Source organism: Microchirus variegatus (assembly GCF_963457635.1).
Source record: "Microchirus variegatus genome assembly, chromosome: 13".
Classification (NCBI taxonomy): domain Eukaryota; kingdom Metazoa; phylum Chordata; class Actinopteri; order Pleuronectiformes; family Soleidae; genus Microchirus; species Microchirus variegatus.
The window spans coordinates 15,520,766-15,543,895 of NC_139814.1; the positions used below are offsets into that span (position 1 = coordinate 15,520,766).

Sequence of the window (23,130 nt, forward strand, 5' to 3'; positions counted from 1 at the left end):
AGCCAATAGGCTGATTTTGACTTGTTGACATGTAAAAAAAATAAAATAAAATCCTGTTCAACTTGATTTGAATTATTTAAGCCACAAATTATTAATAATGCATAACTCTTTGAATGGGAGTGATGTATGAAAAATGGTCCACACATTTCCCCTTGGACAAATGTGAAGGCATAAAAATTCAATAACCATGCTACAGGCAGTATAATGGTGCTTTTCCACTATATAGTCCCAGCACGGCACGGTGTGGTTTGGTTTGTTGACCTTCGCCAGGTATATGTTTTCGCCGGAGTTTGTTTGTTTGCTTGTCTGTCTCGAGAAAGTCGCGGACGGATTTGAATGAAATATTCAGGAAATGTCCGCAATGGGACTAGGAACCAGTGATTAACCGCTATTTTGTGGGGGGAAGTCTGCGCTCTCCGAGTGCTTTACTCGTTTTCCATTACTATACGAGTCATCATAGCATGGCTGCATGAAACCACCATGATTTTTTTTTTCGTACACGACACACACAAAAAATAGTGGCGTGTAAAGCAGTTGTTTTCGGTGCAACCGAATTATTAGACTCAGTTAATTAAAAAGATTAGTTTAGTTCAGTACTTCCTGCATGACCGAAGCATGGACTCCGTCTGACATGCATGTCCTCAGGAATTTTAAGTGTTTTTAACTGATCTACAATTCGGCATTGCTCGGTTTAGTCTTGTGCCGGACGTCGCGCTCATGACTCTTCCTGTGACGACACTCTCTGCCAATCAGTGGACGGCAGTCCACATTTTAGAATCGGCTCAGCTCGCTTGGAACCTCGCAACAGTGGGTACTAAATAACGTACCAGGTACTACGCTAACGGAAAAGCAGTAAAACCATGCCGAGTCCAGCCGCGCAGGGACTATGTAGTGGAACAGCACCATTAGACGGCTGGGGATTAGCGATAGACTCAGCTAAAACTGTAGCTAAAACTGAGTTTTAGCTACAAAAAGAAGATGCACAGTGGGAGATCGTCATTAACTGTTTGATTTGTCTGCTTTGACTTTCAGCAATTTCCTTTGTGTCCTTGTCAGCAGGAAACAGCCCAACCTGAACAAGCTGATACCAAGCACCGTTGGTACTGTAAACAATAATTTATAATTTAATTACAGAACAACAAACAAAATTAGAGAGGTTTCTGTTCAGAAAGTAAAGACAGGGTCTCATCTGTGCCATTTGTATTTTCTCATGTACAAAACTACTTGTTTAATTTTTATATCACTATTAGTGTTCAATAAAACAGTTTATGGCCTTGTTTCAAAGTTCAATTAGACTTCTACATATTCCCCATTCCAAAAACGAACACAAGGTGGCAGGACTGAGCTGTATCTCAACTCAACCCAACTCAGCTCAAAGTTCATTTATAGAGCACATTTTAAAACAACCACCAAAGTGCTGTACAGAATGAAGTCAAATTACCAAAATAGAAAACAATAAAAATAGAAAGCCTAGACACAGAAAACACTGAAAAACAACATAGAGCACAGTAAAACACATACAAAGCAAAAAAAAACAAAGACCAGACCATTACATCCAAGACACCAGTTTTATTGTGTCATTAGTCTGTAGTTATTAATCTGGACACAACAACGATTAAACTAATAAAAGTCGACTATGTTTTAAACCTCATTATGTTCAACTACTGAGCTAAATCACCCAACACTGCTGTAGTGCGTCAGCCACAACCCTATGCTTGATCGTCGTGTTAAATCTGGCAATAACTTTCCATCCAGTGAACTGTCAGTGAAACCTTCGGATCAAATGTTTCTCTGATCTATGATTAGAGTTTTTCTTTAGTGACCGCCATTCAGGGCCGGCCCAAGCCTCCATGGGGCCCTAAGCAAAATTTGATCTTGGGGCCCTCTATTACTGCCAAATAATAATGATTTTTGAGCATTCACACACCTACTATACTAAAGATATTCTACTTATTCTCTCTGTCACGAATACAAATACCCTTATAAAACTAAATGTGAGAACTTTTTGTTGCATGGAAGCAGACACCAGATTTGCAAATCTTTCAATTATTATTATTATTTGGCAAAATCTGCAACTCCCCCTAATCCATTCTACACAGAGAATCAATACATAAAATATAAAATATAAAATAAACTGTTTATAAATAAAATATTAAGATATTAAGGTTCTGAAAATCTAAAAATGTGCACAATCTTTGGGCGGGATTCAAAAATTCAAAAATTCAAAAACACAGCATTAAATAAAATAAACAAATACATATCAAACAAATACTCAACAGAGGCACCATGAACAAGGTAATAAAAATGGTTTATAAATAAAATATAAAGTTAAATAATCACATCTGAAAACTATGTAAAAACTGTGAAAAAGCTTTGGTAAAAATGGGGAGAAAAATTCTAAATAAACTACAGCAATCCAAACTTTTTTTTTTTAGTTAACTGCTCTTGGGGGCCCTCTAGTTGTCGCGGGGCCCTAAGCAGCAGCTTAGTTCGCTTATGCCTTGGGCCGGTCCTGCCGCCATTCATCAGACAGTGCCTCCACTTTCTTTATAATGTCCTGTTAGTGCAGAATTGGTATTCGTGCATGATTCCAGAATTGTTCTACGTTATCCAAAGTGTCTGTAGAAGCAACTCTTGTTATATGTTTAAGTTCCATGTGACAATGCAAAAAATAGCTCAACCCTTGTCCTTTGGATGGGAATTTGGCACCAGTTATATTCTCCTCGAGGACAACACATCCGAGAGCGGGGATTTTGGAAGCCATAACAGGTTTTCACAGGGGTTTAATTCAAATGATCACTTAAACTATTTGTCATCAAATTCTCACAGCACAAATCAGTGCACATCGAACAATGACTCAGCAAACCATGGACACCTGCAAGCAGCCAGTCAAAACAAGAATGTCCTGTGATTTGACAGGAGATTCAGACGTGATGTGAGACAGAATAATAGATCGTGGGCTTTACCCAGACATAACAAACTTTCTGCCAAAATATGTCAAATATATGTGTACTTTGAATTTAAGAGATATGCATTCATTTTCATCTGGTGCTGCATAGCAATCTAATCTAATCTAATTTCTGCATTTGGCTTTTTAGCATTGGAATCAAGTATTATGATTGATCACATTGAACACTTATACACTGTTATGTTTGTATTATTTATTTATTTATTTATTTATTTAACCCTAACATCTGTGAATTACCATTTTATGTATCTTAATTTTCACAAATATCAATAATAAATGTCAACACCGTCATAAACAGCTTGACGCAGAACACCATTTCCAAATGAGCACATTTGAGTCAGTCCACTATACCTATACATCTCTCTATATAATCTATATAAATGTATGTAATTTGTTCTGTTCTCGTGTCAGAAATGATCAGAAGCTCTCTCTGCCTGTAGGGAGCGTCCCATGTTACTCCAAATGACCCCTGATATCTCCTGAGCCCGATTGTAGACCAATGTGTCCAAATGTTGCTTCATTAGTTCACTCCTGAGAACAAGTTGTTCTAGATTACGTGGATTACTTCAGCCCAAAAATGACTGGATTGCATCTTCTCTCATCTGCAACATCCACACAGCACACTCCTCTTTTTCCTATAATGAGACAAAGGACATTTCTAAAGAAACAAAACCATGTCACAAATTCAGCTTAAAACTATTACTATTTAATCAAAGTTTACCATATTCATTTTAAGTGAAGAAAACCTTAAATTGTTATCGTCAACAGTAAAGCCCCTTGAAAAATCTAAGTATATGAGTTCTTCTGTATATGCACTTCTTCTGGCCATGAGAGATTGCCAGGACTGGAAGTGTTGTCACTCCAAGTCAATATATGGTTCGGAAACTTTTACTTTGAATACAGGAAACAGCATTAGTTAAGACTGTCCAACTTGGCGCTTAACGGGATTTAAACGCAATTTGTATTATTTATCAACTGGGGCCGCTTCATCCATTCAAAGACAGACAACAGAAATCCTTTGAACAGTGTCTATGTTCTTAAATCGTTACTGTGATCACAACTGCACTTTATGTTTATCTAATTGCAATTTTATATTTCAATGTTTTGGAAAATGAAGAGGATTATTTACAATGTAATGCATATCTTTTTTGCTCAGTTTATATATGTTTTTTTCCCAGTTATTTACAGTATTTTATTGTTCTTTACATTTATATTTTCACATTCTATTTAATTACAAGGTTTTTCCATGTTATTTCATTCATTTTGAAAAAAAAAAATACTTTGAAGTTGGTGTCAGATTATTTATAACATAATGGTGATGAACACTGGTTGAAAGGGCCCTCTAGGAATTTTTGCCTAGGGCCCCAACAGACTCTACAATCGCCTCTGGTCATGACACACACTGATATAAATACATGTACCAATTCTGCTAAGCTGCTATATTATATGCACCTGTCACACTTCAGTACATTTGGCCTTGGGTTTTTATCAGAAATGATGGCGCTCATGAGCTGTTCCTTGGGATTGTAGTATTGTTACAAATGTATTCACTGGTAACAGACTGAGTGACTCACACATTTCTCTCAAACTTTAATCAAAGTCTTGTTTTGATCAAATATGCCAAATCTGCAGAATCTCTAACACTACATTAATAAGAAATATGAGTAGATGTCATTAAAGGTAAACTTAACTGCACTAAAACATCATTTATATAATATTTTATAGTGTCCCACACCAAGTTGTTGTTGGTAGAAATGGAGATTATGTAGACTAAAATAATGACTGTAAAATACTGTAATAATAATATATATCACATGAATACAACTGTCAAATAAAGATTAAATAATGTCATCTGAGTGTTTCTTAAACGCAGTACTCTTCACAATTAAATATACACTCCAGTGTGAACAATGTTATCATGAAATTTTATTTTATTTTTTTTAATAAAGACATTCCACTTGTGAATGTTTTCTTTCTTTTGGTTACAAAGTGCATACGTATAAACAGAGGGAACGTTTCCAAGGTCCCATGATGCGTGGGGGGTGTCCACTGAAAAGCAGGCAGTGGCAGACCTTATTCCCAGAAATTTGGTCACACTCAGACCAGTCTCATCCTCTCCTCGTCTCATCCTCTGCGTCCTATACTCTCAGGCTAAATCAATAGAGTCTTCTTTCGGTTATCACCTATACCCCTTATGGCGAGTGGTATGGTGAGTGGAATGGTGAGTTCATGTTCAAGTTGCTTAACATGCTTGTGGTCAATATTGATTTATCTTAATTTATCCTTTTTTTTACTTCATTTTTTGCAGGACCTGTGCTTTGGATTACTTCAGCCCCGTGGATCGAAGATGTTTTCCTCATGGATCTGCTTGACCCTTCTGTATTCAAGTGTGTACACACTGAATACAAAGATTACCTGAAGTTTCCCCGCGTTTGTCTTTCTCTTAATAATTTATGACATTTTCTCCTCAGTGCTGTTCACGTGGACCAGTGTAGACAGTTGGACTTACCACCGCTCCTCAACCACCATGAACTGGGATAACGCTCGGACCTGGTGCCAGACGCACTACACAGACATGGTGGGCCCCCGGAACCAGGAGGAGGCCAAGCATCTCATTGACTGGCTGAGATCCAAACCCGATTCCGACTGGATTGGGATACGAAAGATCAAAGGTGTCTGGACCTGGGTCGGCACTAAGAAAGCTGTGACAGCAGAAGAAGCCAACTGGGCAAACGGCGAACCAAACAATGTCAAGAGTCCACCTAGCTACGAGGGTGAAGACTGTGTGGAAATGCGCAGTCAAGGCAAGTGGAATGACTATCAGTGCAGGGGAATGAGAATGGCTCTGTGCTACAAAGGTGAGTAAATGTTTGGAATTAAGATTCTTGTTCAGGGAAGCTATTCATTGAACAATTTAGATTTCGATCAGCAAAATGATATAGTCCTTCTTCCCTATAGCTGTCTGTAAGAAGGACTCTTGTCGCAATGGAAACTGTGTTGAAACCGTCAACAGCCACAAGTGCGCTTGTTTTAAAGGCTACGGTGGAGAAAAGTGTGAGCAAGGTAAAAAAAAAAAAAAAATACAATGATTTTGCACTTTTTTCATTAACAGAAATGCTTTTTCAGGAGAGTGACGTCACTGGGCGCTCCCCTTGTTCTGGCTGTGCTACACACACACACACACACACACACACACACACACACACACACACACACACACACACACACACACACACACACACACACACACACACACACACAAAGTCAAAAAAGCAGCTACATTTTGCAGCCTTGAAGTTGAAAATGAAAATGCAGTTTCGAATATTGATTATTCATTTTATTTATGAGACAAAAAAAATGCTGCTACAATTTCAAAGTGAAAAAGCATTTCTGCTAATTCATTTTAATGTGGAATATGAGACACATTTGCTATCATAGTTTCACAGCAACTGAACGTGATGTAATCCCTTTTCACAGCGGTTCAGTGTCCGGTGCTGTCTTCTCCAGCAAGGGGCTCCATCAACTGCTCAAATCCCCCGTCCAGCTTCCTGTCCACCTGTGTGTTCACCTGTGATGAAGGCTTTGAACAATCTGGTTCTTCTCTCATTCTGCAGTGTGGAGCGTCTGGTCGTTGGACCGCTTCACAGCCGTCTTGTGTTGGTGAGCTCATAAACTGTATTTGATTTTAACTTCCTGGGTGTAATTGTCAAAGAAAAAGGGGAAAAGGTTGTTGCTGACCTCGTCTACTGTTTTGCAGCTATCCCAGTGCCTGCTCTACAGGAGCCAGAGAACGGCTTTGTCAGCTGTGGAAATGTGGACGAAAAGTTGGTCCCCAGAAGATCCTGCAACTTCAGCTGTGCCTCTGGCTACCGCCTGGTGGGTCAGGACATGTTGACGTACACATCAGCAACTGCACTGAGTGGAAAAACCCCTCGCTGTGAAGGTGAGGATGCACTTTCAGTGTCATCCCTCATATGCATATGATATATGATGTCATTCGATTTCTGTGCCTTTGTGACCAACACACTCAATATATTCTGTTTCAATGTATTCCCCTGCATTAGCGATCACTTGTCAGAATCCAGAGGGAGACACTGAGCTGATCCCAAAGTGCAGCAACTCTACCACTGAGCTGCGACCAGGCTCCACCTGCAGCTTCAGCTGTGCTGCAGGCTTCAAACTGGAGGGAGTGGACACGATTCAGTGTTCTGATGACGGGCAATGGAGCGAAGCTACACCGAGCTGCCAGGGTATGGAAGCATATTTTCACATAAACCTGCACAAGTGATGCTACTTTAATTTTTTTTTCTTTTCTTTTAGCCATAACATGTCCTGCTCCTGAGGTTCCAACAAACGGCCTGATCAGCTGCAACCTTTCACTTCCTTCACCTTCTCTCAACGAGACCTCCTCTCACCCGTTTGGTATGATCTGCACCTTTAGCTGTGATGAGGGTTACGAGCTCCAAGGAGCACACAGCGTGGAGTGTGAGCATCCAGGCCAGTGGACTTCTGCACCACCAACCTGCACAGGTATATAGATCTGTGTGTTTCTGCGTTATATGAACTATTACCTGCTCAGATGTTTTATACGAGTTAAGAATTCAATGAAATATGGTGTTGCTGAACATGTTGTAATGTCTTTTCACAGCGGTTCAGTGTCCGGTGCTGTCTTCTCCAGTGAGGGGCTCCATCAACTGCTCAAATCCCCCGTCCGGCTTCCTGTCCACCTGTGTGTTCACCTGTGATGAAGGCTTTGAACAATCTGGTTCTTCTCTCATTCTGCAGTGTGGAGCGTCTGGTGTTTGGACCGCTTCACAGCCGTCTTGTGTTGGTGAGCTCATAAACTGTATTTGATTTTAACTTCCTGGGTGTAATTGTCAAAGGAAAAGGGGAAAAGGTTGTTGCTGACCTCGTCTACTGTTTTGCAGCTATCCCAGTGCCTGCTCTACAGGAGCCAGAGAACGGCTTTGTCAGCTGTGGAAATGTGGACGAAACGTTGGTCCCCAGAAGATCCTGCAACTTCAGCTGTGCCTCTGGCTACCGCCTGGTGGGTCAGGACATGTTGACGTACACATCAGCAACTGCACTGAGTGGAAAAACCCCTCGCTGTGAAGGTGAGGATGCACTTTCAGTGTCATCCCTCATATGCATATGATATATGATGTCATTCGATTTCTGTGCCTTTGTGACCAACACACTCAATATATTCTGTTTCAATGTATTCCCCTGCATTAGCGATCACTTGTCAGAATCCAGAGGGAGACACTGAGCTGATCCCAAAGTGCAGCAACTCTACCACTGAGCTGCGACCAGGCTCCACCTGCAGCTTCAGCTGTGCTGCAGGCTTCAAACTGGAGGGAGTGGACATGATTCAGTGTTCTGATGACGGGCAGTGGAGCGAAGCTACACCGAGCTGCCAGGGTATGGAAGCATATTTTCACATAAACCCGCACAAGTGATGCTACTTTAATTTTTTTTTCTTTTCTTTTAGCCATAACATGTCCTGCTCCTGAGGCTCCAACAAACGGCCTGATCAGCTGCAACCTTTCACTTCCTTCACCTTCTCTCAACGAGACCTCCTCTCACCCGTTTGGTATGATCTGCACCTTTAGATGTGATGAGGGTTACGAGCTCCAAGGAGCACACAGCGTGGAGTGTGAGCATCCAGGCCAGTGGACGTCTGCACCACCAAACTGCACAGGTATATAGATCTGTGTGTTTCTGCGTTATATGAACTATTACCTGCTCAGATGTTTCATGTGAGTATAGAATTCAATGAAATATGGTGTTGCTGAACATGTTGTAATGTCTTTTCACAGCGGTTCAGTGTCCGGTGCTGTCTACTCCAGCAAGGGGCTCCATCAACTGCTCAAATCCCCCGTCCAGCTTCCTGTCCACCTGTGTGTTCACCTGTAATGAAGGCTTTGAACAATCTGGTTCTTCTCTCATTCTGCAGTGTGGAGCGTCTGGTGTTTGGACCGCTTCACAGCCGTCTTGTGTTGGTGAGCTCATAAACTGTATTTGATTTTAACTTCCTGGGTGTAATTGTCAGGAAAAAAGGGGAAAAGGCTGTTGCTGACCTCGTCTACTGTTTTGCAGCTATCCCAGTGCCTGCTCTACAGGAGCCAGAGAACGGCTTTGTCAGCTGTGGAGATGTAGACGAAACGTTGGTCCCCAGAAGATCCTGCAACTTCAGCTGTGCCTCTGGCTACCGCCTGGTGGGTCAGGACATGTTGACGTACACATCAGCAACTGCACTGAGTGGAAAAACCCCTCGCTGTGAAGGTGAGGATGCACTTTCAGTGTCAACCCTCATATGCATATGATATATGATGTCATTCGATTTCTGTGCCTTTGTGACCAACACACTCAATATATTCTGTTTCAATGTATTCCCCTGCATTAGCGATCACTTGTCAGAATCCAGAGGGAGACACTGAGCTGATCCCAAAGTGCAGCAACTCTACCACTGAGCTGCGACCAGGCTCCACCTGCAGCTTCAGCTGTGCTGCAGGCTTCAAACTGGAGGGAGTGGACATGATTCAGTGTTCTGATGACGGGCAATGGAGCGAAGCTACACCGAGCTGCCAGGGTATGGAAGCATATTTTCACATAAACCTGCACAAGTGATGCTACTTTAATTTTTTTTTCTTTTCTTTTAGAAATTACATGTCCTGCTCCTGAGGTTCCAACAAACGGCCTGATCAGCTGCAGCCTTTCACTTCCTTCACCTTCTCTCAACGAAACCTCCTCTCACCCGTTTGGTATGATCTGCACCTTTAGCTGTGATGAGGGTTACGAGCTCCAAGGAGCACACAGCGTGGAGTGTGAGCATCCAGGCCAGTGGACTTCTGCACCACCAACCTGCACAGGTAAAAAAGAATAAATGTCTCATGAAACTTGCAATTCACATCACGCAAACACAATTGACGCATTTAAACTGTCAATTGATTCAAAGTTTCATCATCTTTCCACAGCCTCGCCACCGAAGTTTGCTGCTCTTGCCGCTGGTGTGGCAGCAGTTGTCACCCTGTTGATTGCTGCGTCTCTGGTGGTATGGTTCCTGAAACAGTTCCGGAAGCAGAGAAAAGAGCCGGAGCAGTTAGGAATTGAGATGAGCACGTAAGACCAGCATTCATTTGTCTCCTGTCCTGTCAGACTAAAATAAATACAATAAAAAAAAATAAAAAAAATACTTTTTTGTCTTTACAGCTTTCCCAACCCCGCCTACAGCACTGAAGGGGTCATATAGAACGAGGTTGTATGATGACTAGGGCTGCAACGATTACAAGTAATTCGAGTAACTCGATTACAAAAATTCGTTTTAGCAGATGTTCACCCGTATTTCAGCTGGTCTGATGGCGTACCACAACAGCATGTCCTCAATGATTTATATTATGACCATTATTATTTCTCATATACATTAATGATTTGTCTAATGTCTCTTATATCCTTTCTCCAATAATGTATGCAGATGACACAACTCTAGTTCTCTCTCATTCAAATTTCACACACACACATTACACACTCACATTTTTTGCTTTTATATTGATGTTTGTTATTGTCATTATTGTTGGTATTGCAACTGCTTGGGGCCCCGAGCCGATACGGGGGCTCCCGACACTCGGAGCCTGAATGCATCAGTGAGCAGCCGCATCCCCGGAGACGGGTATGGCTGCAGCCCGGAGCCTCCAGTTGCGAGCCCTCCCGTTGCTAGCCCTCCAGTCTCAGGCCTGGGCGTGTACAACCCAGAGTGTACAGCAAGCACACGCAGTCCAAAATACAATTCGCGAATTAGATCTCAGGGAGATTTACCGTTAGGTGGCGGTATTCCACTAACTTAAGCAATAGTGACAACCAAAAGAAAAGGAAGAAGAAGTTAATCTTTCGTGATGACAGGGAGGATGACGGAGTCACAGGTAAGTTTGTGAGCTTGTTTTCTGCAGTTCATTTCAAAACATGTTAACTCTTAAAATAACGTTTTTTATTTCCATATAGTTTGCAGATTTGCGCTACTATTTGCTATCTACTCCGAAGATCCCCACCCTGGATTCTGCAGCCAGTTCTACCGGAAGCCAAAATGGCTGGCAGTATAAAAACACAAAATAAATAAAACAATTTAATCCAACTCTAATAGTATGTGATTTTTTAAATGATATTTTACGCACAAACGGTATTCTGTATTCTGTGTAAGAATGACTTCCCACGACTCTTATGTTACTTCCAATGATGTGGTTATCTGATATAGATGTTGAACAATACATTTTTTTTGCACTATTTACTATTCATTTTATGTTCTGTATATTTTTTCCATTCCATTTTTTCGTCTGGTATTTTTATAAGTATTAGTATACGTATATACTAATAAGTATTAGCATGATTACTTTTACTCTTTGTTTAAAACACAATTATTAACAATACCGAGCTTTTATTTTGAAATTATAAAATAAGCTGCAGCTCGTTGGCACGAGATGAGAGGCTCCAGACTGCAGCCACACTTTGGCCTTTACTGAGGCATATCCAGGCAGGTTAAAGTGTGGAGCAGACATCTCATGTTGAACAATACATTTTATACAATTTACCAGTGTCATTTTATGTTTATGGCAACAGACGAGCGGTTCCCGACGCGAGCTTTTATTTTGAAAATTATTTTCCTTGGGGGCGTGGATTCTTAGCTCAAATCGGGAGGGCTCGCAACGGGAGGGCTCGAAACGAGGGGCTCCGGTCTGCAGACATACACTCTTGCATCCCCGTCCCCCTTAAACAACAAGGGTTGATTTGCAATGACATCTCAGTAGGAAACCTCCCTAACGGGGCCCCACGTCACCTCACGTTAACCTGTGTGAAGTTATTCGTTCTGCAAGTTGTAAATGAAGCTGAAGGAAAATGAAGAGGAGTTATCAATCAGGTCGTTAAAAGAGGAAGAAAAAAAGAGGATGAAGAAAAAAGAAAGAAAGACACACAGTTGTAAGTGGCGCTATTGGCGCAGATAATGATATAATCATAACATTAACAGTCACTGTCTAACTAATGGGGACACAGACAGCAGCTAACATTAGCGTCAGAATGCTAGCTGACGCTAACGCTAACTAGTAAAAGCAGTGCGTCAAAGGTGCTGATGAGGAATTTCCTGCTTTGGGTTTAGTAAGAAAACTATTTAACTTCTATACTTTATATTTTGTTTATAATGTGAGTTATTTACAGTGCAATGTATAGTTTTTTTTTAAAGTTATTTACAGCATTTTATTTTTCTATTTATTTATATTGTCTTATAATGTGTGTTTTTTTTTTTTTTACAATGTAATGTTTATTTTTAACTAAGTTTGTATAGGTTTTTACAAGTTATTTACAGTATTTTATTGTTCTTTACATTTATATTTTCACATACTTTATTTATCTCTCCGTTCCTACAACAATATAAAGAGAAAATTTGATATTTTTTTGGCATATTTACGAATGGTAATTAATCGTGATTAATCGTGATTAATCCACAGCTACCCTGTGATTAATCTGATTAAAAATGTTAATCTTTTGACAGCCCTATAGTTTTTATTATTTAGTCTTGGCTCACTGTGTCCTGTGGCTCTTCAGCTCTCCAGAGCCATGATGGAGCAGTGACCACGACAGGCTCGCCACAGAGCTGGTGTCGGGGCTTGTTACAGCCTCAGGAATTTGTTTGATTTATTAATTATTTGTGCTACAAATAAGGGATTTAATTTGTATTTTGTTTAATAATGATTTATTGTTGTTTAGATTCGTTTTCTTATTCAAAAAACATATTGTTTGATGTGTGTGTGTGTTTTTTGGATATTAAAGTGTTACGTTTAGCTGTGAGTCTATATATTTACCTTTTTTGTCTTTGTGAACAGGTGCTGTGGGCCAAAGCGACCCAACCCCTGGTACTGCGGTCAAGCCGTCTTGGGACTCTCATGAGATTACCTCATTTTGATTATGTTTTACATTGTGTTAATAAGTAAATATGAAGTGGCTGTTTGACTGTACAGTTGTTTTATCCCCAACATAATGCTGTTTTCACACACATAAATGACTTCTCATTCTTTATATCATGTTCAAGTGCTCTGCATCTCCGATGTTCTATAAAAAACTCCCATTTGTAAATAAAAAAAATAAAAAGCATGACTTTAGTTGTTAATGTTGGAAATGTAAGGACTGATTAGGTTGTGTATGTAAATGATGGACTGTGACGTGAAACAGTACCGCTCAAAAAGGGAAGTGTCTGAAAATCTATGCGCGGTCTGATAATCATCTCCAAAGAAATATTTAATTATCTGCGCAGTAATGCTTTCATCCACAGGATCAAAGTCAAAAGGACAGGTCATGGTAGTGAAATGAACGAATGAGGAAATCAAATACCGTGTGTGTCTGAAAGAGGGCGGAGACAGAGAGAAACTCCAGGTTTGTTTGAATCAAATTTTGACCAAAGCGGATTTTGCTCAATATTTTCTCAAAGTAAAAAGTCTGACAGCCATGGCTGTAGAAGTCCAGTTTTCACCGTCTTGGCATCAAAAAAAGTCCAACTCATTCAGAACATTTATGCTCACATTTAACCTTTTTTCTGCTGTTTTTTAAAATATTTTTCTACTGAAGAATGTACATTTTCAAGATTTGATTTGTGTATATCTCCCACCCCAGTATTTTTAGTCATAGAACACTATAAATGTAGAGCTTGATTGATATGGGTTGTCTTTTGACTAATGCAGGGGAGTCGGTCACCTGAAATTAACGCCTGCTTTGTGTGTGTGTGATAGGAAATGTGGTGTCATCAGAGGAAGAAGTACTCTGTCTTAGCAGTGATCCTTCTCGCTGGAGGATTGTACTTAATTTCAACAGTAAGTCGAAATGCACACTCGCACACACACTCACAGGTTGACTTTAGGGCCATTACTAAATACACTTGAATTTATTACTCAGCATAGTGTTGATTTAACATGTCATAACTGATTCAGAACTGTCTTGTCTCAACTTGTAACTTGATCGATGAATTGTTGGTTTTCTGCTCCTGGTCTCTCTCTTCTTCCTCTCTTCTGTCCCCCATTTTTCCTTTCACCCCAACCGGTCGAGACAGTCGGTCGAGATGGCTGCACATGTTTGAGTCTGGGTCTTCTCTCCACTGACGCCTAGAGTTTGCTCATTGTGTGAACTGTTTGGTTTCGCTCCTCTCTATAATGTAAAGGTTGGAATTAAATTGAATTGAATTGATTGAATTTACTGCAGATGGATGAGAAAGTATTTCATAAGAAATACTGTCCCCTAAAATAGCTGCACAATTTGGATGTTATGTAATAATTTGCTACTCAGCTGTATACTAGACTCGTCTCTACTCGGTTTGGTATCGTCACATGATTTTCCACTACTTCATTGTACCTCCTCAATGTGGGAATCACATATGGCGGGTTTCCACCGGCTCGACTTGACTTCCTTTCGGTTATTTTGCGTTTCCATCAGCGATAGTACCTGGTACCTGGTACTTGGTACTTTTTTAGTACCTTTAGAGCAGGGGGTGGGCCAGCTGTCAATCATAGTGGCACTGGCCCACGTTAGCCCTTATGTGGCTCCATCATTTGGTCATTCTGTTGACGGCGCTACAGCGTCTTCCTCTGCGTCTTCGAACCAGGCTCGGCCTCTGGCTCTGCTGTTACGAGCAGGCTCACAGCTGTCGGACGGCTGCCCGACAGAAACTTCTGTATAGCCCCCCCCCACTGCCTCTTCTGCCTGTCCCGCTTAGTCCTGACACCTGACCTCCCCTCGGACTGAACTGACTGCCGTTAATGTGACATAAACAACGTCACGTTTTTTAGTGAATTTATAAATATTGATATATTAACACTGGAATAAAGTGTAGATGACATTTGTATATATATTTTTTTAATTTATTTTTTAATCTATTTTTTATTTTTTTGGTCCCTCTGTCTGGGCCCCTCCTACCAATCAGGCCCTAGGCACGTGCCGAGTTTGCCTTTGCGTTAATCCGGCTCTGGCCAAAAGCACAACAATCTTGCGTAGCGACCCCTACTGATCGGGCGGGAAATTGCAGTGCGTATCCGTCACCATGACGGAGAAGTATGAAGGATCGAGGGGTCTCCGTGGTTACGCAGTCGGATAACGCATTACGCAGTCAGAGAAGTATAATGTGGCCTTAAGGCTCCACCATGCAATACCAACACCACACTGTCTCCGAGCCTCTGAAGATGTGCGTAACCATGTCTTCATGCGGCGCAGAGTGGAAATGTTCTCTCTGATGATTACCGGGAGAGAGTCGCTGAAGACGTCTCGTGGTACTGACTATGTGTGATGTCGCCAGACTGCCGACTAATGATTCGAGTGACACAAGAATCAAGCCGAACTGTAGATCAGTTAAAAAGACTTAAATAAGACTTCATAATCCTAAAAACGTGAGTTAATCTAAATAAATGATTACGAAGGAAATGTCTAAAATCTCAATATTTAACAGAGGAGTCTGGTGTATTTAGCGACAGCACCACTGATCACGAGCAGTGTCACAAACCCTTGCCAGTGTATTTCAGTCCAGTGACTGTGTCAGAAGGAGTCTGTGCTCCGGTCAAGGAGGAAGTGCTGAATAATTATTTTCAATTAACTGATTGATTCCGATGATTCAGTTACACTGAAAACAACTGCTTTATAAGTCACTGGTCACTCATTTGTGTGTTTGTGATGCGTGTAAAATGAAGTCACAGCAGTTTCATGCAGCCATGCAGTGATGACTCCACCCACATTGAGTAGGTACTATTGTAGAGAAAAAAAACCTGGAAACAATGTGAGAGAAATCCATATAGATTGCGATATCTAAATGATTAAAATATATACTATATAGTTTTATTTTGGAGTTGAAGTTTCAAAAATATATATTTTTTAAAGGGGAAATAAGTAGTTTATAGTGCCATCTAGAGGAGAGGCTGAAATTTACAACAAAGACCTGCTGCTCTGCTCACCCCCTCCCTTCCCTGAGCGCTACGGTGTCCGCAGCTGGTCAAATGTCGTCCTCGTCGTCTTTCTCCTTGTCAGCAGATGAGGTTCGTGAGGTGAGGGAGAGGGCGAGCTACCGCGGCCGTAGCAGACGAAGCGGAGAGAGAGGAGGCGGGACTTCCGCTACAAGTAAAGAGACGCTTGTTTTGTTCTCTCGCGTTTGTCCTTACAGGCTCCGGTAGAAACATGGCGTCTCGCTGCTAACAGTGGCTATGCAACCGCGGTCCGCGGTCATGTTATTTAACATGACTTTTTGAAACACTACGAAAATGAAACAAAAACTATTATACAGCGACTAGACAATGCAGGAGCACATAATGTGTATAAAAAAGTGGATTTTGGGTCATATAAACCCATAAATACTACATATTGTACCTTTAAAACATTTTAATAGTCAATAAACTGATTTACTTTTCATTTTCAAGTTCAGTGTAGAAGGGTGCCACAAGTCGCATCACATCTCCAACACAAGTTAGAGTTCCTAAGTCCGAAGTCATTTTGTACTTAATCATTCGGGTCCGCACTTCCCTTTATACTTTAAACCATGAGCCAATAATTTCCCCCCATACTTCACCATATATTACTTTCCATAAATCTGTCTCCAGCATCTATTGAGGCTAAAGTTGTAAAAACATGACGTTTTCCTTTTGGAGTGTCTATAATGTACCAGTCTGTCCTGTATTTCAGTTCTGAGTATGAATACCACATGTCTAAGGCGCATCATAACTACAAGTACTTCCAAAAATCCTTGTTTGGGACTTTATGCTTTTGCTTTAGTTGTTCTCCATCAAACAGGTCCCTGATATAAATAATTCCTACTTTGATCCATTCAGCCTTGTCGCTTCCCCGGAAGTTAAAATTAAGGGGCCCCTTTAAAGATGAACTGTGATGACATCCGGACGTACATCACCGTTTACATACTACACCACACATTTTAGGTGTGGCCTTCCTTCTTTAAGAACAACAGGTGGTGATATGATGATGCAGAAAGAGACGCCACTGACTTTAAAGAGAACTCTGTTCTTAAAATGACCATTCACGCCTCCTTAAGGAAACATTTGAAGACAACACCGTGCGCTGACATTATGTGGTGTGTTTCTTTTCAGGGCTCCACAGGGTCACATGAAAACAGTCCTACTCAGTTATCTTGGCAAACAGAGAGGCTGGTCAATAAGAAGTCATGGGTTGAACGCGGAGGTTACCTGCCTCTCAATGTGTCCTATCAGCTGCTTGCTGGAGCGCCATCTATGCAGCAGAGTGAGTGATGCATTCTTTATTTTTTTTTTTACTTTATGTTAGTGGTGTGTGCGAGGTGAAACACAGTGATCAGATTGGGAATTGAGGTCGAGGTTCACACTTGGATTTAAAATTTGTACACAGTGAATCACGACTTATGTTTTTTTAGGTGAGTGATTATAGGGTGATACATTATTGGAGCAGTTCAAAAATTTGAAAAAAAAATTGGACAATTTTACAAACAATTGTCCAATTTGTTTGTAAAATTATGTTTTCCATTATAATTCACACTTTTATTCATCAAATTAGTTTCACAATGAATAGAAAATATAGTCAAGACATTGACAAAATTACAAATAATGATTTTTATTCAAATTAATAATTTTGCCCTTCAATCGTCAACCAATCAAAGAACCAGCAGCTGTGCTAACATCATTGCACAAGGGTTTTCAAGGGTTTTCTAATCATCCAATAGCCTTCAAACGCCATTAGCAAACACAATATACCATTAGAACACTGTAAATGGGCCTCTATACACCTATGTACATATTCCATTAAAAACCAGACGTTTGCAGCTAGAATAGTCGTTTACCACATCAACAATGTATAGAGTGTATTTCCGATTCATTTAATGTTATATTCATTGAAAAAAGTGGAAAAAATAAGTGACCCCAAACTTTTGAAAGGTAGTGTTTCACGAGGCGTCAGTTATGTGAGTGTTTTTTGTTTGTGTAGTCTGTTAGTTGTTTGTTAGTTGGTTTAGAGTCACGTTAAGCTCATGTCACATTTTTGGTGTTGGGTTTGATTTTCACTTCCCCTTTTATTTTGGTGATGTTCGTGTCTTCCTGTTACGTTGTCACCTCGTCCTCCTTGACACACCTACCCTAATTCCCTCATGCACTTCACCTGGTGATCCTTAAGTAATCACTCACACCTGCCCTTGATTCCCCCCTATATAGTGTTCCCAGTCCCTCAGTCATGTGTTAGTACGTTGTTTATGTTGCCAACCGCACGCCCGGCAAGTCAAGTCTGTCAGCTTCTAGTTCTAGTGTTACGCTTTTTGTTAGTTCTTATCTAGCCATAGTGTTACGCTTTTTGTTGTTCCTTTCTTATCTAGACATAGTGTTACACTTTTGTTTTGAATTCAAGAGACTTAAATAAAGACTCTTAAGACCTTCCAGCATGCCTCCAGTCTCAAGCATTTGGGTCCAGCTGTGTTCTGCCTCCCTAACACAGTGTAAGTGAAACAAACCAAACCTTTTTGTAAACTTATTTTCTAGTTAGTGTTTTGTCAACAACCGTGCAGTATATACATTGTCTTCCTGCTCAATCCATCTGGAAGCAACATTTATAAACAAAGCGGTACCAAAGTGTCAGCGTGATTATGTAAACAAAACTGTAGACGCTGCAGAGTCACAGAGTTGTTATTATGCACCGCACAGGGAGCATATTTTTTTTTTTTTCAAAACAAGTTCTTTTTAGACTAATAGTCACATGTAAATAAAATTAAATGGGTTTTAATAATTTAAAACCCACAGATGGTGCCAAACTGTGCCAAGAGAAAACGCCTAGACATCTCTTTACTAAAACCTCTGTAATTTCAACAGCATCAGACTTTGCACAGCTCATGTCCACATGTTGTTACATGACCTCCATGTGTTTTTAAGCTCCTGCTGCATATTTTAAAGGTGATATTTGCTTTAAAATGCAATATTTTTTTAGGCGAGAGAAAAAGAGCCTTAATTTATGTTTATGCTATGTTCCATGTGCATTTACTCTGACACAGTGTCATCTAGAGTGAAACTTGCACCTGTGGTGGAATCTCACAAGTGTTATCTGTATTTTGATACCAAGATAATCCACATAGAGCTTGTAACTGCAGAGATTTACTCTATTTAGTTTGGGCATGTCATTTTCGAGCAGGGACTCCAAAAAGAGGGTCAGGGAAGAAGAGGTTAAGATGACTCTAATTATTACTTACTTACTTAATTAATTAACTTAATTAATTATTTAATAAATGATTATTAAATAATTATTTAATCAATGAATTACTTGATTGTTTGTAATTTTTTTGGGGTCATTTGTTTCCTTTTTTATGCACTCTGCTAAAAATCCCTCAGCTCCACTCTGATTGCATACCCAGGTTTATATAGAAGAAAAGTATTTCTTATTTATTTATTATTTTACCGCCAGAGGAAGCTCGCGTACCACTGGTGGTACACGTACCATAGTTTGAGAACCATGGACATCGAGAAAGGTTTGTTGCCGTGTGATGTGAACGCGGCATCAGGTTTAAGACGAGAACACATGTAGGCACATAAATGACACAGAATAAGTGCGTCATTATGTTAAAATTGTTATTTTTGTGTTGTGGTTGGAACGATATAAACTCTGCTCCCGCTTCTCATTTCCGTTTTCAGGATTTTTATGTATCGGGTTGTCATCGGTGAAGAGGAAGAAGGAAAGCTACCTCATCTCCACCCTGCAGTCCCTCTTCTCGCAGTCGTCCCCTGACGAGCGCTCCTCTATGGTGGTGGTGGTGATGCTGGCAGACTTTGATGTTGCCTGGAGAGTCGCCACGGTGACAGAGATCAAAACTCTGTTTGCCTCAGAGCTGGAACAAGGCCAGCTGGTGGTCCTCCATGTTCCTCATGACTGGTATCCTCCTCTTACAGGTGTGCAGCACAATGTGTGATATTAACAGTGCATTAAAGGTCACAAGATGTCAGGAAACGAATGGTATATAGCTCATGTGCACAAGACAAGCGCATTCACAATCCATTAATGCCAAGTTTTCTGAATGCTCCGGGTTCAGAATGTCTGTAGACAACGTGTATGTTGCAATTACAAGTTCACTGCTCCAATGCAAGAATACACACAGTGAGAAGGAAGGCAAATCAAAAGAATCAGAAAGTATGTTGTCAAAGTCATGTCAAAGTATGTCATTCAAAAGAAAGCTTGTTTTCTGCATAAACTTCAGACAAGGAGAGATTAATAATATTAATATTGGTCAGACATTTCCAGAGCTCTAAGAATGACTCGGAGGTTGACCTTTTCTTTCTGGACTAATAAGTAACTTGGTGTACACATGAGGAAAACATGTGGCAGATGTGCAAAAGTGAAAGCACTCGAGAAGTAGTTAAATCTCGTCTTTGTCCACACTGACGTATGCTTTTAAACTCCCATCATGCAGATGAAGTTCCTGAATCAGTTGAAGGATAGGATGCGCCCAGGCCATTTTTCTTTACTTTTGCAAGTTAGAATTTCCTTTTTTACATTTTATTTATAGTTAAACATGTTTTGTGTATTCAGTGAGGCTGCAGCCACTATCGGGGAAATCCAATATATGTACTAAAGTGGCATTTATTTTTATGATAGGAATTTTTCCACATAAATGAAAAACGAAACACATGCTGAAGTTGCACCGCCTTAGCACGCCATTTGACATCATCGGTGGCCAAGCATTAATTCAAGATTTGAGCTACAACACTAGTATAGCTGCCAACTCTCACCCATTGGCCGTGAGACACACGCATTTGATTGATGTCTCACGCTCTCACGCCACATCGCCACTCGTGATCGATAAGTTATGCCTGCAAAGACTATGAGTATCAAACTGTCTCTGGTTCCGAAATATTTTTCTGGCACCTATTCAAAAGTGGTAGCTCGGTGGTTAAGTAGACGGACTTCCGTCGGGAAGGTAGTAGGATTGAAAATGTTGTTATTGTTTTCCTTTTTATTGTATAAAGCATTATGCGTATTAAGCATTATTAATAAATAAAGAATATTGTGTAAAGCATTAATAAGCTTGGGATGTATAAAATATTACTATAGCCATACATTAGCCCCGCATGCCACGATGTCTCGCTCCAAGGTTTTCTCAAAAGTTGGCAGCCCTGCACTAGTTCTGCACTTTTTAGACAAGACTTCATTCCCAGAATGTAAACACAGTGTCCGCCATCTTTGCTAACAGTTATGACCGGCTCTGGCTCTCTTTAATTTAGCCTTGTAAACTGAGAAGACGACGACAGAATGTCGTTTTCAAACTGATATGGCTGCGAGGGAAAAGAGCTGCTTTTCGAGTTTCCAGGTTTTTTCTTCAGTGTCTTCTCAAAAGCTCCAAACAAGCTCAGCTCTGAATCCCTGACCGGCAAATAATGGGAACTAACTGCTTGTTCTTGTTTTTACTGCACGTCCAGGTATAATTTAGCACCATAGAAAACAACCCTGTGTAATTCGCAGGTCCGTAATGTATTTGCCAACTAATTCCTCATGGGGATTTTATGTCACGCCGTCTCCTTCACTCGGTAGAAGAAGTGATGCACTGGAGGCATCGCGGGACTATCGTGGGGGCAACGAGCGCAGTGCATTCTGGGAGTTGTTATCATTGGTGTACATAAGCGAAGTATAAAATGGTCTGCCTTTCTCAGCCAAGAAGGCAATTCCTTCAAATATTATTTCACATTTGTACTACATAGATGACTCAGTTTTAATAGACATTCATCTTTTGAACAGTGAAATAGCTCTTTAAGTATTGCTTATTGTACCTTTTTATTTCATTCACTTCCATCTGATTTTGTTGATGCTGTGATTATTGAAATATCTCTGCTTCCCCCTGCAGGTCTAAAGAGCAACTACAGAGATTCTCCTAGCAGAGTTTCATACCGCTCCAAGCAGAACCTGGATTACTCATTTCTGATCCACTACAGTGCCAGTCTTGGCCAGTACTACCTCCAGCTGGAGGATGATGTCTCGTCGGCCAAACACTTCCTCACCTCCATCATGAAACACGTTGGCGAGCAAGAGGCGAAGAAGGACACTTGGGCAATGCTGGAATTCTCAGAACTGGGCTACATTGGAAAACTCTACAAGTCAGCGGACCTTCCTCTGCTGACCCGCTTCCTCTACATCTTCTACCAGGAAATGCCCTGCGACTGGCTGATGTCTCACTTTCGAGGACTGCTGACTCAGAGAAAGCGGATTAGCTTCAAACCCTCGCTGTTCCAACACATGGGCACTTTCTCCTCATTTGGCGGGACATACAACAATCTCAAGGACAATTTCTTTGTGGAGGGTGTAGCGTAGCAGAAGCCTCTCAAAACGAAAGTAAGTTTGGGCGCCAGACAGGACTATTAAAAAGTCGAACCTGTCAATTTTTATAATTTTGAAATATTCATTTTTTAGGAGAGGTTACCCAGTTAGCTTGTCTCTAAGCTACAAAAGATGCCAACATCAAATAAATATACAACCAATCATCATATTTTCATGGAAATTATATGAGAAATAATAACTTAATGAGACCTTAAAAGTCAATACATTTTACTTTTCTTATTTGTCCAAAAAACTTCAGAATCTTCTTAATTGGTCAGCACTCCTACTCCTGCTTTCATTCCACCTGCCAGCTGCATTTGTTTGTTCCCTCCTCCTCCTCAGCTCTCAGGTGTGACCTATTTATCAGTTCCCGCCTCCCTTTACTTCCTGCTCAGGTGAAAAATCTGATTGACCACTCCTTTCATCGTCCATCCTCCCTACTCGTTACAAGGGTCTCTATAGCAACCCAGATGCTGAGGTCTTCGCTGACATGTCCACCTACCAGGAACACGTGCCCCTTTTAACACGTTCCCTCGATGTGCGGCCCTGGTTAGCTTGTAAAATAGATACAATGGGGTTCAGAAAATATTCAGACCCCTTCACTTTTTTCACATTATGTTGCAGCCTTTTGCTAAAATAATTACAATTCATTTTTAATCTCATCTATCTATATCTCCATACCCCATAATGACAAAGTGAAAAGAGAAAGTTTTTACCAACCAGAGAAGTGATTGTAGGAGCCAATGTGGGGTTAGGTTTAGTTTAGAGTTGGTTCAGGTGGTTGATGCAGGATTACTTGTTACGGTGTGATTTGTGAACAGCTAATGTAG

The 23,130-nt window shown here is 40.6% G+C and overlaps 2 protein-coding genes across 2 annotated transcripts; both read left to right on the forward strand.

Moving 5' to 3' along the window:
* Positions 1 to 5,162: 5,162 nt before the first annotated feature.
* Positions 5,163 to 10,094, forward strand: LOC310935585 (E-selectin-like; the record flags this gene model as incomplete). Its single annotated transcript, XM_083899515.1, has 16 exons — positions 5,163 to 5,189; positions 5,277 to 5,355; positions 5,440 to 5,826; positions 5,927 to 6,031; positions 6,446 to 6,628; positions 7,033 to 7,218; positions 7,289 to 7,498; positions 7,617 to 7,799; positions 7,897 to 8,082; positions 8,204 to 8,389; positions 8,460 to 8,669; positions 8,788 to 8,970; positions 9,068 to 9,253; positions 9,375 to 9,560; positions 9,631 to 9,840; positions 9,946 to 10,094. 16 exons carry the CDS (start codon positions 5,163 to 5,165, stop codon positions 10,092 to 10,094), a joined length of 2,856 nt encoding a protein of 951 aa, XP_083755641.1.
* A 778-nt stretch (positions 10,095 to 10,872) lies between these two features.
* On the forward strand, positions 10,873 to 23,130 carry LOC310935586 (alpha-1,3-mannosyl-glycoprotein 4-beta-N-acetylglucosaminyltransferase C-like; the record flags this gene model as incomplete). The annotated part of the gene is made up of 6 exons (XM_083899516.1): positions 10,873 to 10,887; positions 17,080 to 17,230; positions 19,630 to 19,884; positions 21,831 to 22,285; positions 22,752 to 22,811; positions 23,122 to 23,130. The coding sequence occupies 6 exons, from the start codon at positions 10,873 to 10,875 to the stop codon at positions 23,128 to 23,130; spliced, it is 945 nt and encodes a 314-aa protein (XP_083755642.1).